The sequence below is a fragment of the Miniopterus schreibersii genome (assembly GCF_964146895.1).
Source record: "Miniopterus schreibersii genome assembly, chromosome: 13".
Classification (NCBI taxonomy): domain Eukaryota; kingdom Metazoa; phylum Chordata; class Mammalia; order Chiroptera; family Miniopteridae; genus Miniopterus; species Miniopterus schreibersii.
The window spans coordinates 12,217,285-12,232,673 of record NC_138113.1 but is presented as its reverse complement, the minus strand read 5'-3'; the positions used below and the strand labels follow the sequence as shown (position 1 = coordinate 12,232,673).

At 54.7% G+C, this 15,389-nt stretch overlaps 1 protein-coding gene across 4 annotated transcripts in view; it reads right to left on the bottom strand.

Moving 5' to 3' along the window:
• Positions 1-13,823: 13,823 nt before the first annotated feature.
• BABAM2 (BRISC and BRCA1 A complex member 2) overlaps positions 13,824-15,389 on the bottom strand; it is a 316,065-nt gene continuing 314,499 nt past the window's right edge. For all 4 annotated transcript variants that reach the window (XM_081156557.1, XM_081156556.1, XM_081156555.1 and 1 more), the window contains one exon: positions 13,824-14,254. In XM_081156557.1, the coding sequence (XP_081012683.1) occupies positions 14,191-14,254 (64 nt within the window). In that variant the 3' untranslated portion in view covers positions 13,824-14,190. The remainder of the gene's footprint in view (positions 14,255-15,389) is intronic.

The following is a 15,389-nucleotide window of genomic DNA, read 5'->3' as shown; positions in this document are numbered from 1 at the left end:
TGGGGTCTGTTTGCACAGGGTCATCTGGTTTCAATCCAGTGAAATCTTAAAACTTTCCACGGGAACATCTTCTATTTTAAATGTCTCCCGGATGGGCTGGACAAACTCAGCCAGAAGGACTATTAGCTCCTGGGTGGCTGCTGGGGGACTTGCTACCCCCAAACCCCACCTCAGCCCACATCAGCAGGAACAGACACTGCTGGGGGCTCCAGGACCTAGGCCCAGCTCCACTGCAGATTTGCTGGATGACCCTGAGAAAGTCCCTTCATCCTTCTGGTCCCAGACCCCTAATCTATACAGTGGAGGGTTCAGAGCAGCGAGCCAGACTGTCTGGGTTCAAATCCAGACACACCCCTTAGTTAACTCCGTGACTTTGGCAAAGTTACTGAACCTCCGGGCTTCAATTTCTTCATCTATAAAATGGAAAGAAGTTGATTTGTTGAGATCACAGTTGGCCCTCCATATCTGCAGGTTTCACGTCTGTGGATTCAACCAACCGCGAATTAAAAATAAATACATCTCATAACATTCCATAAAGCAAAACTTGAATGTGCCATGCGCCGAGCACTACGATGAATCCATGAAAATGAAGAGATGTGTAGGCACACCCTGCTGTAGCCTGTATGCAAATATGAGTTATATGCAAATACTCTGACATTTTACATACGGGACTTGAGCTGCAGTTTGGTATCTGCTGGGTTCCTAGAAGCCACCCCTGTGGGGGACAAGTATACATGACTCAATCCCTGTGAAGTGCTAAGCAGAGGGTCTGGCATATTGAGAGGCCTATACTAAGTGCTGGTTATCACTGATCTGTAATTTTTTATCTGAAAACTTTGGCCATATGTGTTGCAGAGTTTATGTTATTGCTTTCTTAGAAAGAGAAATTATGCATATCCCAATATCGTATATAATCCAGTGAGGTCTGGGCAGCACTCTGCAATCAAACACACTAGTATTTCCTCATTAAAGTCTATGCCTGTTTGCCCTAGGTAGGAAAAATAAAGGTTATAGGCAGCTTAGCATTTGATGAAGCCAAGATTTGCTTCCAAATAAGTTATTAAAAAAAACTGTGCTTCAGAGCTTTGGGAAGTTTGGAATTTCAGGTATAGGATGGGGGAACCTGATGCTGAAATGTTTTCCGTTGTCTGGGGTGACGTGGGCAGAGAGGCAAGGTCATCACACTGTGGGAGGGGTGGCTGGGTAGCTCCTGCCCTTGGGAAGTGTTCCGAGCAGGCGGGGACACCTGGGCACCTGGTAGCTTTGTGTGAATTAGAATAAAGCGCCCCTCCCGCAGGCTTGGCAAGCAGACAGCAACCTCATGCACAGAAGAGGCAGCGCGTCCCCTGGGCAGGCCAGCACCACACCAGCAAACCACACAGCCCGATGGGTGGCCCTGGAGCCCACAGGCACCACCTTCACCCCATGTGGACTCCCTTTGAAGACCTGCCTGTGACTTGAAGGGTCATGAATAACAGGCTGTCCGTGGCTGGAGCTCTGGAAGGAGCCCCTTCAGGTCAGGCCATCTATCCAGGGGCACCCCAGGCTGACTTCTAACCCATCTCCCTCCCCTCCCTTCACTCTGGCCAGTTGGACCACGGAGTGCAGGCTCAGGACTGTGTGGGGAGGAAAGGAGCTCTTTCCATCTTAGAATCCAAGTGAGATCTCCAGGCTGAAGTCCCCACAGGGTTATCTCCTCCAACCTGCCCTAGAGGCCGGGGCAATGCCCTGGACATTTCCACAGAACCTCAGCCTCTACAGAGAACTTTCACAGGCTCTGATTTGATATTCACAGGAGCCTCTATGCCCCCTCCCCCATTGTACGTTTCAATAAAACCAGGTTCAGGGGCAAGAGACTTGCCCAAGTTCACCCAGCAGTGGTTGGCAGAGCCTAGCTTCCTACCTCCCCCTTCAGTGTTCTCTCCACACCTCCCTGCCTCTGGGTCCACCACCTCACCGTTTGTCCTGCTGAGTGCAGTGGGTGCTGGGGACAGACAATTGGCCAAAAATAGGGAGGGAAAAGAAGAGTGGGGCACTGGCCTGGGAGGACCTGGCCCCCGGGGGCCAGACAGGCTGGCGGGGGAGGCGTCCTCTGCCTGCCCCACCTCTGGCTTGGGGAATTCCCCCTGGATGGGTGCCTCCGCTCATAATAAAATATAAAGCACAAACAAGACAACAGCAGGGGTGGATGAAGGAGACTCATGCTTATAAAAGTGTTTTGAGCCCCTGGAAGAAAGGAGACACTGAGCACAAAGGTTCATTTACCGGCCTCAGGGCACGGTCAGGTGGCTCTGAGCCTCATAGTGGAGAGAGGGAGGAGGTGACCAAGCCCACCAGGCAGAAGACAGTCACCTCTGTCATGTCCACAACTCATGGCATGCTGTGAGGGTGGGACACACACACACACACACACACACACACACACACACACACACACACACACACACACACACCGGCACCACCAGGGCCCCAGGTCACATAGTCTGAAAGGCAAAGGAAGGCCACTTGTGGCCCAGGTATGTGGGGCCTCACTGCCAGCCTCAGGCTGGGACATGATGCATGCACACAACACATGTGATGTGGGGAGCCTGCCAGGCCCCCGGGGTCACAGCCCACTGTGGCCAAAGAGGTGTGGTATATCCACACACAGAGTAAAGGCAGCCCCAGTGGGGCTCTGTGTGGGCCAGGAGCCAGGGTGGGAAGAGGCAGGAGCCCAAAGCAGGTGCCAGCAGCCCTCACAGGCATGGGCACAACGTGAGGAAACAGTCCTAGGGGCCGGACCAGCCTCTGAAACAGAAGCAGAACCTCAGCTTGCAGGCCAGCCAGGAGCAGTGAAGAAATCAGCCCAGGTCCAGGCCAGCTGCTGCCACAGCTCTTCCTGCCCTCCCAGCAGGCGGAGGGGCTCCAGCTGCAGCCACTTGCCCGGAACTGGCAGGTGATGCGCATGAGGGCTGCCCCTGGGCCCTACAGGGCAGATGGGCAAATTGGAGAAAGGTAGCCCCTGGGTTGATGCAGCACCAGGCCCAGGTCTGCTGAGTGGATGGGGGGCTGGGGCTGCGCTTTCCCCTCCCCTCTGCACTCCCCACAGGGCCGGTGCCCGCCCCCCCTCCTCACCATACCGGGTGGGCCTGACCTAGAATATCTGTTGCAGATCCAGGACTGCCTTGCCTTCATGAAGGTCTGGGATCTCCTCCCACCTTACCCCATGCGCCTCCCCCCGGTGATGGGGCCTTCCTGCTTGGTCCCTGCCTCCAGATCAGAGGCAGGTGAGAAAGCAGTGAACTCGGAGTTGGGTGGGGTTTAGCCTCAGGTCTTGCCCCTCTATGCTTCAGTCTGCCCACCTGTCTTATCATTGGACCAGATGGTCTTGATGGCCTTTAGAAGCCCAGACATTGGGTGACCCCTTGATAGGTGCCAGAGTAAGGTGAGGCTCCCTGCACCTGCCTTTCCCGCAGAGTGGAAGGAGTAGAGGCCCAGGGAACCGAGCGTGGCCAGGAGAGGAAGAGGGGGCTGAGGAAGTGGAGAGAATGGGAAGGGCTCCAGGCCTTTCCCCCCAATCTGAGTCTCCTGGGTCCCAGGGAGATGCATCAGAAGGGACTCATGCTGGGGACACCATGGCCCTTCCAGAGTAGACAACAACCCTGGGTTGTGTGGGTGTGGCCTCCCCACTCAGCTCCTCTCCTCCTTCACTCAGACCCCAGCCCCTCACACATGCCCAGCCTGAGGCCTGAGGGAGGGACCTGGCATCAAGAAACTCGGGGGCTGCCAGACTGAGTTCCAGCAGAGGCAATGCCTGTTATGAATGGTGTGGTCATTCTCTGGGGCCTCTATGTTCTTATCTGTAAAATTGGGATAAAAAATTTGACCTTTGAGGGTCATTGTGAGGGTAACAAATGACGTAAGTCAGGGTCTTGGCTCTGGGGCTGGCACAGGCTAGAATGCTCAGCAGATGGGACCGACTGCCGCCACCCTGCCACTGGGCCAGGGGCGACCCCCAACAGGCCCAGGCATTGTGATAGTCAGAGCCACTGGGACAGACAGGTGATACCTCTCCCCAGTTATGTTGTCTGATCCCCAGCTGGAACCATTTCAGGAGCCCTTTTTACCTTCACCATAGACTGTCCCTCTTCCAGAACATCCTTGGAGTGTAGTTGCTCCTCTGTGTGGGCCGTGGGGGAGGCCAGGTCTGCTGCCTCTTGGAGGTGGTTTCTCAGTGCCCGGAACAGAGCCTGGCACACGGTGGGCCTTCTAGAAGAGTGTGTGGAACGCCCAACACTGAGGTGGCCAGCCAGGGCCTTCACAAGGGAAACCTCGGCAATGTGCTGGGCGTGTGGATGGTGCCCAGACCTGAGTAAGCCAGGCCTGCAGCCTCCCAGGCTGCCCAGGTGTGCCTGGGCTTCTTAATAATATTAATAATAGTAACAGCAGCTCCCAGCCACTCGCTCTTTGTTCCATCCATTATCTCGCCCAAAAGGCCCAACGCCAGCCAGTTAGGCATGTGCTATTATCTCATTTTATAGATAAAGAAACTGAGGTTTCGAGAGGTGCAGGTCAGACAGCCCATGACTGGCCTAGAGAAAATTTTTGTCTCTTTGGCTCCAGACCTGGGCTCATAACCCCGACTGTAACCAGCCTTCCCTCCAGCCTGGGGGCCTGGGTTGAGGCCCAGGCCTCTGCCTCCCGTCAGCCCTGGAGGCAGAGGAGGGCAAGCCCACGATTCTGAGCCTCCAAGCCTTCCCTCTGGCCTTAGGGCTCCGCACCTTTGTGCCCAGCCCTGTCTGTATAGACGCAGGTTTCAGGCCACCCCCACGCCAGCGCTGCTGCCAGTCCCGGGGCTTGCAGGGGGGGCAGGCAGGAGGCATCCTCCTGATGGGTGTGTGGCCCGGGTGTCAACACCTTTGCTTGCTCGGCCCCCTGCTCCTGCTCTGTGCCCACTGGTCTCCAGGCCTGAGGAAGCGTCATCAAATGTTTCTTCACTTTCATCTCTTCCTGTTCACTCCCTTCTAGTACCTTCTCCTCTCAGGGCCCCCCACCCCGCCCCACCTGAAACTGTGACTCCTTCAGAGGTTGCCGGCCTAGGCTCCCTCTGCCCTTTGCTGGCTGACCTCAGCCACCACACTGATGAACCTTCCTGAAACATCACTTTGATCCTGTCCCTCCCCTGCTCACGAGCCCTCAGGGGCTCCCAATTTCCTCCCGCAGCCGCAGCCCTCCTGGGGAGGCCTCCACAAGCCATGGTTTTCACTTCTCCTCACTCCCCACCCACCGGGAGCTCAGACTGGAAGTGCAACCCCCTCTCACTGTCTTCCCGAAGACACTCACCTCAGTGCTTCCTCTGCTACCCGGCCGAATATTCCAGCACATTGCCCCATTTCCTTGCTCTGAAGTTTTTGGGGCATGAACTGGCACTCAGCCACACACTCAAGTTTCCCCATCGTTTGCTAAATGCCCACCGTGTATTAGTCTTGCCCACCTTAGTCTTCTGGGGCTGAGTGAAAGGAGGTGGCCGCAGTGGGCACAGCTGCTCCCTCCACCTGGCACATCCATGCAGGGGCAGCTCCAGGGGTGGGCTGGGGCTGGGGAGTGCAGGCAGGATGGGCGTCAGCACCCGCATTTCCTTTGTTGTTTGTGGTATTTTCACTGCGTCCTCAGGGCACCTCCACCAGGCCCCTACCCCTGCCTGCAGGGACTCTGTTAAGTGGTGGCAGTGGCACTCCGCTTGCATAGCTGTGACACTGCATGGTTCCCAGAGTATCTCCAAGCCAGATCTGCCTTATTCTCACAATGGGCCTGTAAACAGGGCTCATTACTTTACAGGTGAGGGACCTGAGAGGCACAGAGAAGTTAAGGTCCCGTCCCGCGTGGTCAGCCAGCAGCCAGCCAGGACTCAGCCATCTTCCTGCTTCGCTGCTCTTCCCCTTCCGCCTCTGGGCGTCTGGATTCAGAGGCTGACCACTGGGTGCAGGGTGGGGGAGGAGGCAGGTTTGGGGAGGGGGAAGAAGGGAGCCTCCGCTGACCACCCTGGTTAGGAGCGCACCCTCACCCCTCCCTGCTTTCCTTTCCTTCCCCGCTCACACTTTCTCACGCACTGTCCGCCTCACTGTGCATCTTGTCCCTGCTCTCCCTCCCCTGGTGGGAATGGAAGCTCCACGAGGGCAGGACTTGTCATGCTTTAATCACTGCTGTTATGTCCCGTGTCCAGAACAGAGCCTGGCACCAAGTAGATGCTCAATAAATAATGGGACACGTGAGAACTAGGCATCACATACTCCTTAGCCTAGTGGGAGAGCCCATCAGGAAGCCAAACCACCACAATGAGGCAAAGGGACAAAATATGGGTGGGGCCAGCAGGCTCAATCTGTGCCCAGCTGGCCCCTCCTCCAGGAAGCCCTATCTAACGCCCCTGGGCTGGGAGTAAGCTCTCCCGCACATCTTGTCACCGCCTCCCGTTAGCCAGGGTGTGCACGCACCTCATCTCCAGGCTCTCCAGGCCAGGCTGCTCCTGTCACCTCACCTGTACACCCCCAGGGCCAGAAACAGAGGGGCGCTCCACAGACATCTGGCAAGTGCATAAATGGGATTCGATTTCTGCTTCTCCCTGTAAGCGGCTCCCACCTGCGAGCACATAGGAAGTGCCCAGTAAATATGGGTGGAATGAATGGAGGCCTGCTGGGCTCTGCACTGCTTTCTCTTCTCAGCGTCTATTGGGTCCCTTCTGACCTGTCCCAGCCCAGACTCGTGGGCTCCTGTGTCCTGCTCACACTAGGCCCATCTCTGTCAAGGCCTCTGGCCCCAGGATGGTCCCAATGCCTATTCCTACAGTGTCTACAAGCCTGGCCACACTTCCATGGGGGCGGGCACTCCGCATGGCTCCCGATGCCCGCTTCTGGGTCCCTGGGCTGCCTGACAAGACCCGGCAGCTCAGGTGGGAGCGAGTGGAGCCGGTGCTGGGGGCCTTTCACCTCCCACAGCCCGGCTGGTCCACTGCCACTCACCTGCTTCTCCCGTGGGCCCGCGGGCCTGGCCGGGCAGCTTCCAGCCCGGCGTCGGGAGCACGAGGGGTCCTTGAGTGACAGTCAGGAGTCTGGGGAAGGCTAATGCTTTTGCCCGTTTGCCAGAGAGAAGCAACCCCTGGCTAATAGTGTAGCTTTGACTGGAAACGTGCCCACCCAGTGAGCTAACTTCCAGCCCAGCGCTCACCGGGGTCCCCAGCAAGCAAGCAAGCAAGCGTGTAAGGCATTGGTCAGAAGGGGAGAAAGAAATGATTACTTGCTGCATGCAGTTCAACAACCAAAATGTTTGAAAGCAGGAGTCCTAGCAGCTTGATGAAGTGAGGAGTTGGGGGCCCCAGGTCAAGCTGCTCTGCACAGGCTCACTGAGGGACACAGGGGACAGAGGTGTCACACACTGTAGGAGGGACTGGCATCTACATGACTATAAAGCAGGGGCAGAAAATATATGTTTTTTGGTCAGTTGAAGCTTAAGGGAAGGAAATGAAAGGTGAAGAAGAAAAAAAAGGGGGTGAGGGGTAAGCTGTGCCAATCCCAGGACCGCAGCACCACAGGGAGCCTTTCCCGAGGGCACTCTAAGCACTTCACACGCCCGGCCCGCGCCTCCTGCCAGCGGGTGCTGTGGCAGCGGTCCCATCTCTCCGAGAGGAAACGGGGCCGTGACGTGCTCCGGCTCACGCCTCTAGGAAGCGGTGGAAGCAGGATCTGAGCAGGCGGGCAGGCTCCACGGCCCACGGGCCTCAGCTCCCACGACACGCCATTTAGCCGAGGGCTCGGTTTCACCGGCGAGGCCCCAGCTGGACTTAGTTCGGTGAAGGGGCTGCTCCCCGGTGGCTGCTGACGGAAGATGGGTGGGCGATGTTGCGGGGGCACTGGGCCTGGGTGGCTGGGGCAACAGCAGGTGAGGCAGAGGAGGCACCCTGAGGGCGGCGTGGGGCGTCACTGCAGGTGGAAAAGGTCAGGGAGACAGGTAGAGGCGGCCGGCTGGGTTGTGCAACCCGGCAGCCCACACAGGCCGAGAGCCCGTGTGGAGCTGGGTGCGGAGTCTTCCCCTCCCTGGGCCCAGGCTGGAGTCCGGGAGTGGGCCCTGAGGCCGGGCAAGGGCCATCAGAGTCACCTAGGGCCCAGCTGTGTATGGGTGTGGGTGTGGCGCACTCAGGGAAGGAATGAGCCTCTCAGGAGTCACACCCCTGCCCCAGGGCAATCTGGCATGGTAGGCCGACCAATGCCCCAGACCTCGTGTCCCCAGTCATGACACCAGCCCCGGCTGGGCTATGAAATGAGTCCAAGGTAGAAATCCCTCCACAGACCTACTTGAACTTATGCACCCAAATGACTACTGATCCCTTCAACGATGTCCCCTGGGGAGGTGACACTCTTATTCTGTGGACAGTGTCTTACTCAAATGGTTTTTGGCCCACCTAAGAATTGCTGTGACAGTCCTGATGCCTCCCTTCGGCTCTCAGTGGTGGCCTGTCCCAATTCTCTGGAGGGTCAGAGGACCAAGAAGGCAATGGATGCCAGGGACTGGGACAGGGCCCGGATATCATGCATGGTGCTCCAGGGCAGCTGTCACTAACAGCCACCCACCACCTCATTTCCAGAGGGCACCTGGCGCGCTCCTGGCTTCTGTTCTATCAACACCTGTCCAAACAGCCAAAGGTCACCGGGAGCTGGGAGTTCTGTTTTGCGGCACAAATGTGATCCTGGGGTTGAAAGGGACGGATTTTCTAAGGTGGTTTCTAAACTGTCTCAAGGGGTATGTTCTGAAGAGTCTTTGGAATGAGGAGTCTTCTGTCGGGGGACTCTGCTCCGGGGGCTGCGAAGAGGGCACGGGGGAAGCTCTGGAAGGACGAGTGTCTGTCACTCTCCACATGCCACTTGGCTTGTCCCAAGCAGTGCAGAGGCGGCTGGCTCCAGCAGGGAGGGTCATTCTGGCCATTCCTAGGTGGCTGTGAGGCTACTTTTATTGCCATGATTGGTCATCATTTCTCATGACCCCAAGCATGACCTCTCGGGCTTGGAAAGTGTGGTCCTTCCAGGGCAATCAGGGAGAACCCTGCAGGAAAGCAGGAGCGGGGCCAGGAAATAGCCCTTGGAGCTCCTTCTTATTTAATCTGGGTCAGTTCCTGGGTCCCGCTGTTTTTGGTAAGACCTTGGTAATTTCCTTCAACAATTGCAGCACCTAATTTCATCTTGTTTTCCTCAGATAATAGGCCATTATTTCAACCAGGTGTGTTCTGGACTTTAGCCTGAGAACATGACATAAGCTTCGAAGGCAGAACTTTGCCACTGTGGGTTGCTCCTAGCTCAGCCACCTGAAAATCAGTTGTATTTATATGCATTTGCATAGTCACGTAGCAGACTATCTGCATATAGCCAGACTGCTTCCAAGTTTGTCTTGGTTGGGTGCAGGGAGACACACAGGCCCCTGCGGTGAAGTCTGGCCCTGGGCCCAGTACACCTGGGCCTGTCCTGCTTCCACCTGATCTCAGCCAGTCCCAACCACCACAGCCCCTCTCCTGTGGAAAATAACAAAGAACCATATGAAGGTCTGAGGCAGGGCCTCGCCTGCAGAAGATGCTCAGTGGCTCTCCCTCTGGGGAGGCAGGACAGGGAAGGCAGAAAGAAACAGGGTGGCCTGGCTCCACTTCCTTTGTGTGATGAAGATGGAAAGGGCAGGAGGGAAGAGAAAGAGAGGGGAGGGAGAGAAAGCAGAACAGATGAATGCATAAATGCACCAGCTCCGGTCCTTGGGTGAGTTGTCTGACCTCCAGGGGACTCAGTTTCTTTATCTATAAAAGGGGGATAGTAACACCCACCCTCTCCCTGGCCCGGCAGCTCAGTGGGTTAGAGCACCGTCGCCATACGCCAAGGTTGTGGGTTCAATCCCCGGTTAGGGCACATACAAGAATCAACAAATGAAGCATAAATAAGTGGAACAACAAATTGATGTCTCTCTCTTCCCCTTCCTCTAAAATTAAATATATATATATATATATAACAGCCCCACTTGTTTTGAGGATTAAAAAAAGGCAACACATAAACAGTAGCTAGTATGGAATGTCATTCATAGCTCAATAAGGGCAGCTATCACCATTGTCACCTACCTACCACCCTATTTCTATTTGACATCTGGTCTCCTCTCCCAACTTATACTCTACGGGCACTGTATGTAATCCCTATAGATACATAAACAAAAGGTGATGTTTCTTGTTTTCATTTTAAAAAGCACCAATGAATTAATTATGATGCCCTTAATAGAACTCAATGTCATCTTACAGTGAGATGCCAGTCCCTATGAATTGGGGCAGGCTTGGGGCTAGTTCTGTTTAAGCAAGAGGCAAACTGATGTGGCTGTTTCTCTGGCAAAGGTTGTGACCCCCAAACGAGTTTGTAGCCATCAGGAACTGAAACTGAGTCAGAAGCAAGAGTGGTCTGCGCTGCTCTGATTTTCCTGCTGCGGGAAAGTGCGGGCAGGGTGACTAAGCAGGCCAGTGGGCTGTGTTCTCAAGTCCCCCTGAGCACTGGAGCAGGCCCAGTGTGTGTGTGTGGGGGGGCTGGGAACTCCCGCACATACATCTAACCGCTCATTCGATAAAACCGAGATGACTCATCATTTTGTCTTCCTAGTAACCCAGAAAGGGTCACTGGCAGGACTTTCTCACAGGGGCATTCTGACTCTTCACAAAGGCCAAAGTCAACATCAGAAAATCCTTTTTCTGGTCTGCAGTAACAACCACTATTTAGGCAATGTTTCTGTGTGCCAAGCACCTACTTGGTGCTCTATGTACTTTTCTTACTTAATTCTCACAACCCTGGGAGGCAGGTATTATTCGTCCCCATTTTATAGATGAGAAAACAAAACTCAGATCCAGTCAAGACCCAGGTGGGAGCCCACTCACCCAGCAAGGTTCCCCCCACAGTGACCCTCCCTGCTCCTCCCCAGTCTACGCCTGGCGACCTCACATTCAGGGCTTGAGAGCAGGCATGGTGGGAGTATTTACACACTGGAAATTGGCAAACAGTACAAATCAAGGTCCCTCCTTTTTTAACTGCTAAAGAACTGCTTGTTAAATATTTACCAGATACTAAATGGGCAGAGCCAGGATTCAAATACAAGTCTCTCTCCTCCTCAGGCTCATAGTCTTTGCAGTTCATCCCAGGAGAAAATGGGCTCTCTGATGGAGCACCACCTCCTGTAGGTGGTGGGTCCTCAGGAAGCCAGCTGAGCAACAGGGAGCAGGCCAAACACCGGCTGCCCAGGTCTCCTGTGCCTCCTCTCCAGGGCCCCCAGGAGATGCCCAGATCACATCTGATATTATTAGTAAACTTATCTGACCTCTTCTCCTTGGCTGTGCTGAGGGAAGATTCACTGAAATTCCAAGGGCTGAGTAGGCTGGAGATGGGTTACGAGGTAGTAATAGTGTGCTCTCACACACGGCATTTTTCATCTTCAAGGCATGTCACAGCCATTTACTAATTAGTCCCAGGCTGCACCCTGTGTGTAGGACATGCTCCATGACAGGCTGGACTAGAGAGAAGTGTTTAAAAACATACAGGTGACTGCCACCCATTTATAAGCACCACTTGCTTCTGCTGCTGGGAGTGTGGTGGAGGGGAGGTAGAGAGAAAAATCTCACATATGCTGGTTTTGAATTCCAGGCATTTGAAGTATGAAGTTGCTATTATCATCTTCCGTTGTTCGGTCCCCCCTAAGAAAATCAGCCCAACCCTCTCCCTGTGCTGAGGGGGCTGAAAGTTTTTATAAAAACCACATCATCTCCACACTCACAAGCTTATATACAGTACACCCTCCATTACTGGGAAAGATAAAATAAGCCTCCGTTTACTATAGTTGGGGACATACGTGGAAAATGGTTTTGGGTCTCGAGCCAGGAGCCTGGGTTGAATCCTGTCCTGGCACTGGCCGGCTGGTGATCGCGGGTAACTCACTTGACCTCTCTGATCTTGTTTCCTCATCTGTGGAATAGGACGACCCTCCTCATCTGCTACCTCACAGGTCTGCAGTGGAGATGTGCTGAGATACAGCATGTGGCAGCACGTCTGAGTCAGGCTGTGTGTGCTGTGCAGACGTGTGGGCGAATCATTAATGATCCGTTAGCCTGAGCTTCTGTGGACCCCGAGAGGTTGGCAGGTATAGGAGGTCCACTCCCAGATCACACTGCCCACTACTGACTGCTGTCACTACTGGCTGGCTCTTTGAAATGCCAGGGGTCTAGGCTACACGACCTCGCCCCATCCCACAACTGCTTCCACTAGAATTGGAGGTGGAAATCCCTCCTGGGTCCGAGGTAAAGTAGGCAGCAAGCCCAATCCACGCCCTCCATGTAGGGAGGGTGGCCACAGCAATCCTAAATGACAGTATTATGGAACAGAGTGGAGCTTGGCACACAGATGCCCTGAGGTAGAAGGGCAGTCAGTTGGCTGAGGGGGTCATGTTCGCTTACTCAAAAGAATCACCTGGGGAGTGTTAACAAAACCCAGGGACTAAGCCCAGGCTAGTGAGCTCCAAGTCAGCAGCCCTGAGTGGGGCCCGGAGCAGTTCCTTAAAAAGCTCCTAGGTGATTCTGATGGGCTGAGGCCTTGTATAACAGAGAAGGGACTTCCTCAAGGTCACCCAGCCAGCTAATGGCAGAGCTGGGGTGTAGGCACTGGACTATTCTCTGCCATGGGAATTCCCAGGGTTTCAGGGCAAGGGGCAAAGTACGCAGTGGAAGCCGAGCTGCGCAGCTATCCAGCTCGTGGCCAAGCCGGGAGTCTGTTCGAGCTCTGCTCAGGCCTCCTGAGGACATTCCTGGGGGCAGAGAGTAAAGGAAGGAGAGTTCCTCACCACTCCCCACAGAGGACTGCGCTGCTTCCCTCCCAGGCTCACATGTAAAACTGGGCTCCAGGAGCCCTACGGGGAGCTCTGGGAACAGTGAGAGGCCAGGTTAAACCTCATGCATGGGGCTGGGCTTCACCTCACACTGGGAAGGAGGTGGGTTTAAGGAACAGCGCAGGCAGCGCAGGCAGCTGCTGTCTCTCACCTCTGTGGGAAGGTCCTACTTCCTTTTGGTGAAAGCCTTCAGGGTGGACCGATGCTCATCTGAGCTGCAAATCTTGTAAAGCTGCCAAGTTGGCTACAGTCAGCGGTGTGTGTGTTAAGGGGAGTCCTGTGATGGTATAGAGAGGCCTGGCTCCCACCTCCCAGTTTTGCTCCTAATCTGCTGGGAGATGTTCTATAGCTCATGGGCCTCAGTTCTCTCCTCTGTACACTAGGGGATCACAGAGGGAGGGGCTGGGGTCGAAACAAGATGACTTCTGAGACCTCTGTCCGGCTCTGATAACCCATACATTTAGGTAAGACAGCATCTTCCTCAGCACTGCTCCTGGATGGCTGCAGAGCTGCCAGGCCTGAGCCCAGGTACCACATACATGCCAGTGGTAACCCATGAGACCCCACCTGTGTCTTTCAAGTGAATTCCCACAGTGCCGCAGATGCCCAGGAGCTCTCCCATCAGCCTAGGGAGGAATGAGGGGAGAGAGGGGGACGGATTCATTATCCCGTTCAGCAAGCTTTAAGGACAGCCTCCGGGTCAGGATGGCCTGTGCACACGGCACACAGAGCTGCAGCGGCGGGGAGGGGTGGTGCTGGAACCCAGTTGCTCTGAGCTGCAGCCTGGGGCCCGGCTGAGCGGACAGCTGGAACCACCGGCTGGGCAGTTTCATCTGGGCAGCGCCGCTTTGAATGGAGGACGGTCCCCACTGGGAAATGGGGGGGGGAAACACACACACACAACGCCAGTTTTTTGGGGAAAAGCAAAGGAGGGTTTAATCTTAGAACTTAAATGAGGTCTTAGGGACAAAGAATAAGGGTGTGTGCATTGATGATGTCTTACTTTCCCTGGAAAAATACTGCGTCATGATTTTTGTGACTTTATATCTTCCAAGAGCTATACTGAAGGAAACAAAGAGGGAGCAACCAGAGGTGGGGGGCTCAAAAATGGTTACCGCCAGCCTGCTCCAGTGTGGGTTGCAGACGGACTCGCGAAGCTGCTGTGTGAGCATTAAAACGCTGCCATGAAGACATTCCAAGTGGCTTCCAGGAAGCGGCCTGTGTGCTGACACACATGTGGACAGAGCAGTCTGGCTGGCCACCTCTCAAGACTGGTGTTTCCTAGAGCTTTCCATTGGCAAATGCTGCCTCCTGGAACTGAGGGACAAAGGTTTTGAAATAAGCCCTGGTGAGAAAGAGGGGGAGAGAAAAACTGTGGTTAGCACAAACAACTTGAAAAAAGTGCAACTCAGAGCTTTCACCCTAACTCAGAACAGTTGTTATTTATTGTTCAGGCATCTGGGGTTGGATTTTCCTTCCTGCCGATGCAAAGCCTTCTGGATTTTTCCAGGGACGTACATTCACTTCACTATTATGCTATCTCGCACGAACACTTCAAGGGCCTGTCCACAGACCTTCCTGGCTGCCAGTTCCTACTGGACATCAGTCCTCAGCTTCCGTCTGCTGTTTCTCAAGCCAAAGACAAGGGTCCATCCAAGCTACAAGCCAGAGGCTGCCTGAGCCAACCATCCCATTGTTTTCATGATCTGAAACATCAACAGGGTTGCACTTCTCACTCAACTGGATCTTTGACTTCATGTAGACAAAGCAGGTCTAATAAAAAGGATTTCTAAGTAATCCATGGTCTCTGTTTATTCCCAAACATACATGCAGTTTGGTGTCCTGGAAAGAAAGCCAGGCTGGGTATGAACAGAACCCTTGATACCCGTCTGACTGACTGGGGTCAGGGCACCTCGCTGCTGTTTACCTCTCTGGCATCCAGATTTGAATCTGCAGAAATGGGCCCTGCATTGCACATCAGGACTGGGGCACATGCTGGGCCCACTCTGTGCCAGGCACTGCATGAGGTGCCAGGGGTTGTGAGATGACACAGATGTGGCACCTGCCACACAGGAGATCAGTTTAGAGGAAGAGACAGTCACATATGTAACACGAACTGAGGTGGTATAGGCACTTAAAGAGGTGCCAGGAGGCACCCACCTGGGGTCATCAGTGCAGACGGAGGTGAAGCAGGCATTGCAGGGGTGCTAGGAGAAAGACACAGCCGGAGCAAGGATTGGGGGCCTGGGACAGCTTGCTGTGAGCTGGGAACTAAATGTAGTAAGTGGAGGGAGAGGAAGCTAGACAGGTCGGGTGGGCACCCCATGTGCTGGTCACCCACGCTTGCCTCCTACTTCTCCCTCCTCTGCCCCTGACTCTTGTAAGAGGGGAGTAGTCACACCTTACTTATCCAGAAGTGGCTCACCCAGAACCGTGACATCAACTAGGAAGGGCCACCAAGAAGACTGGTTACCAGTACT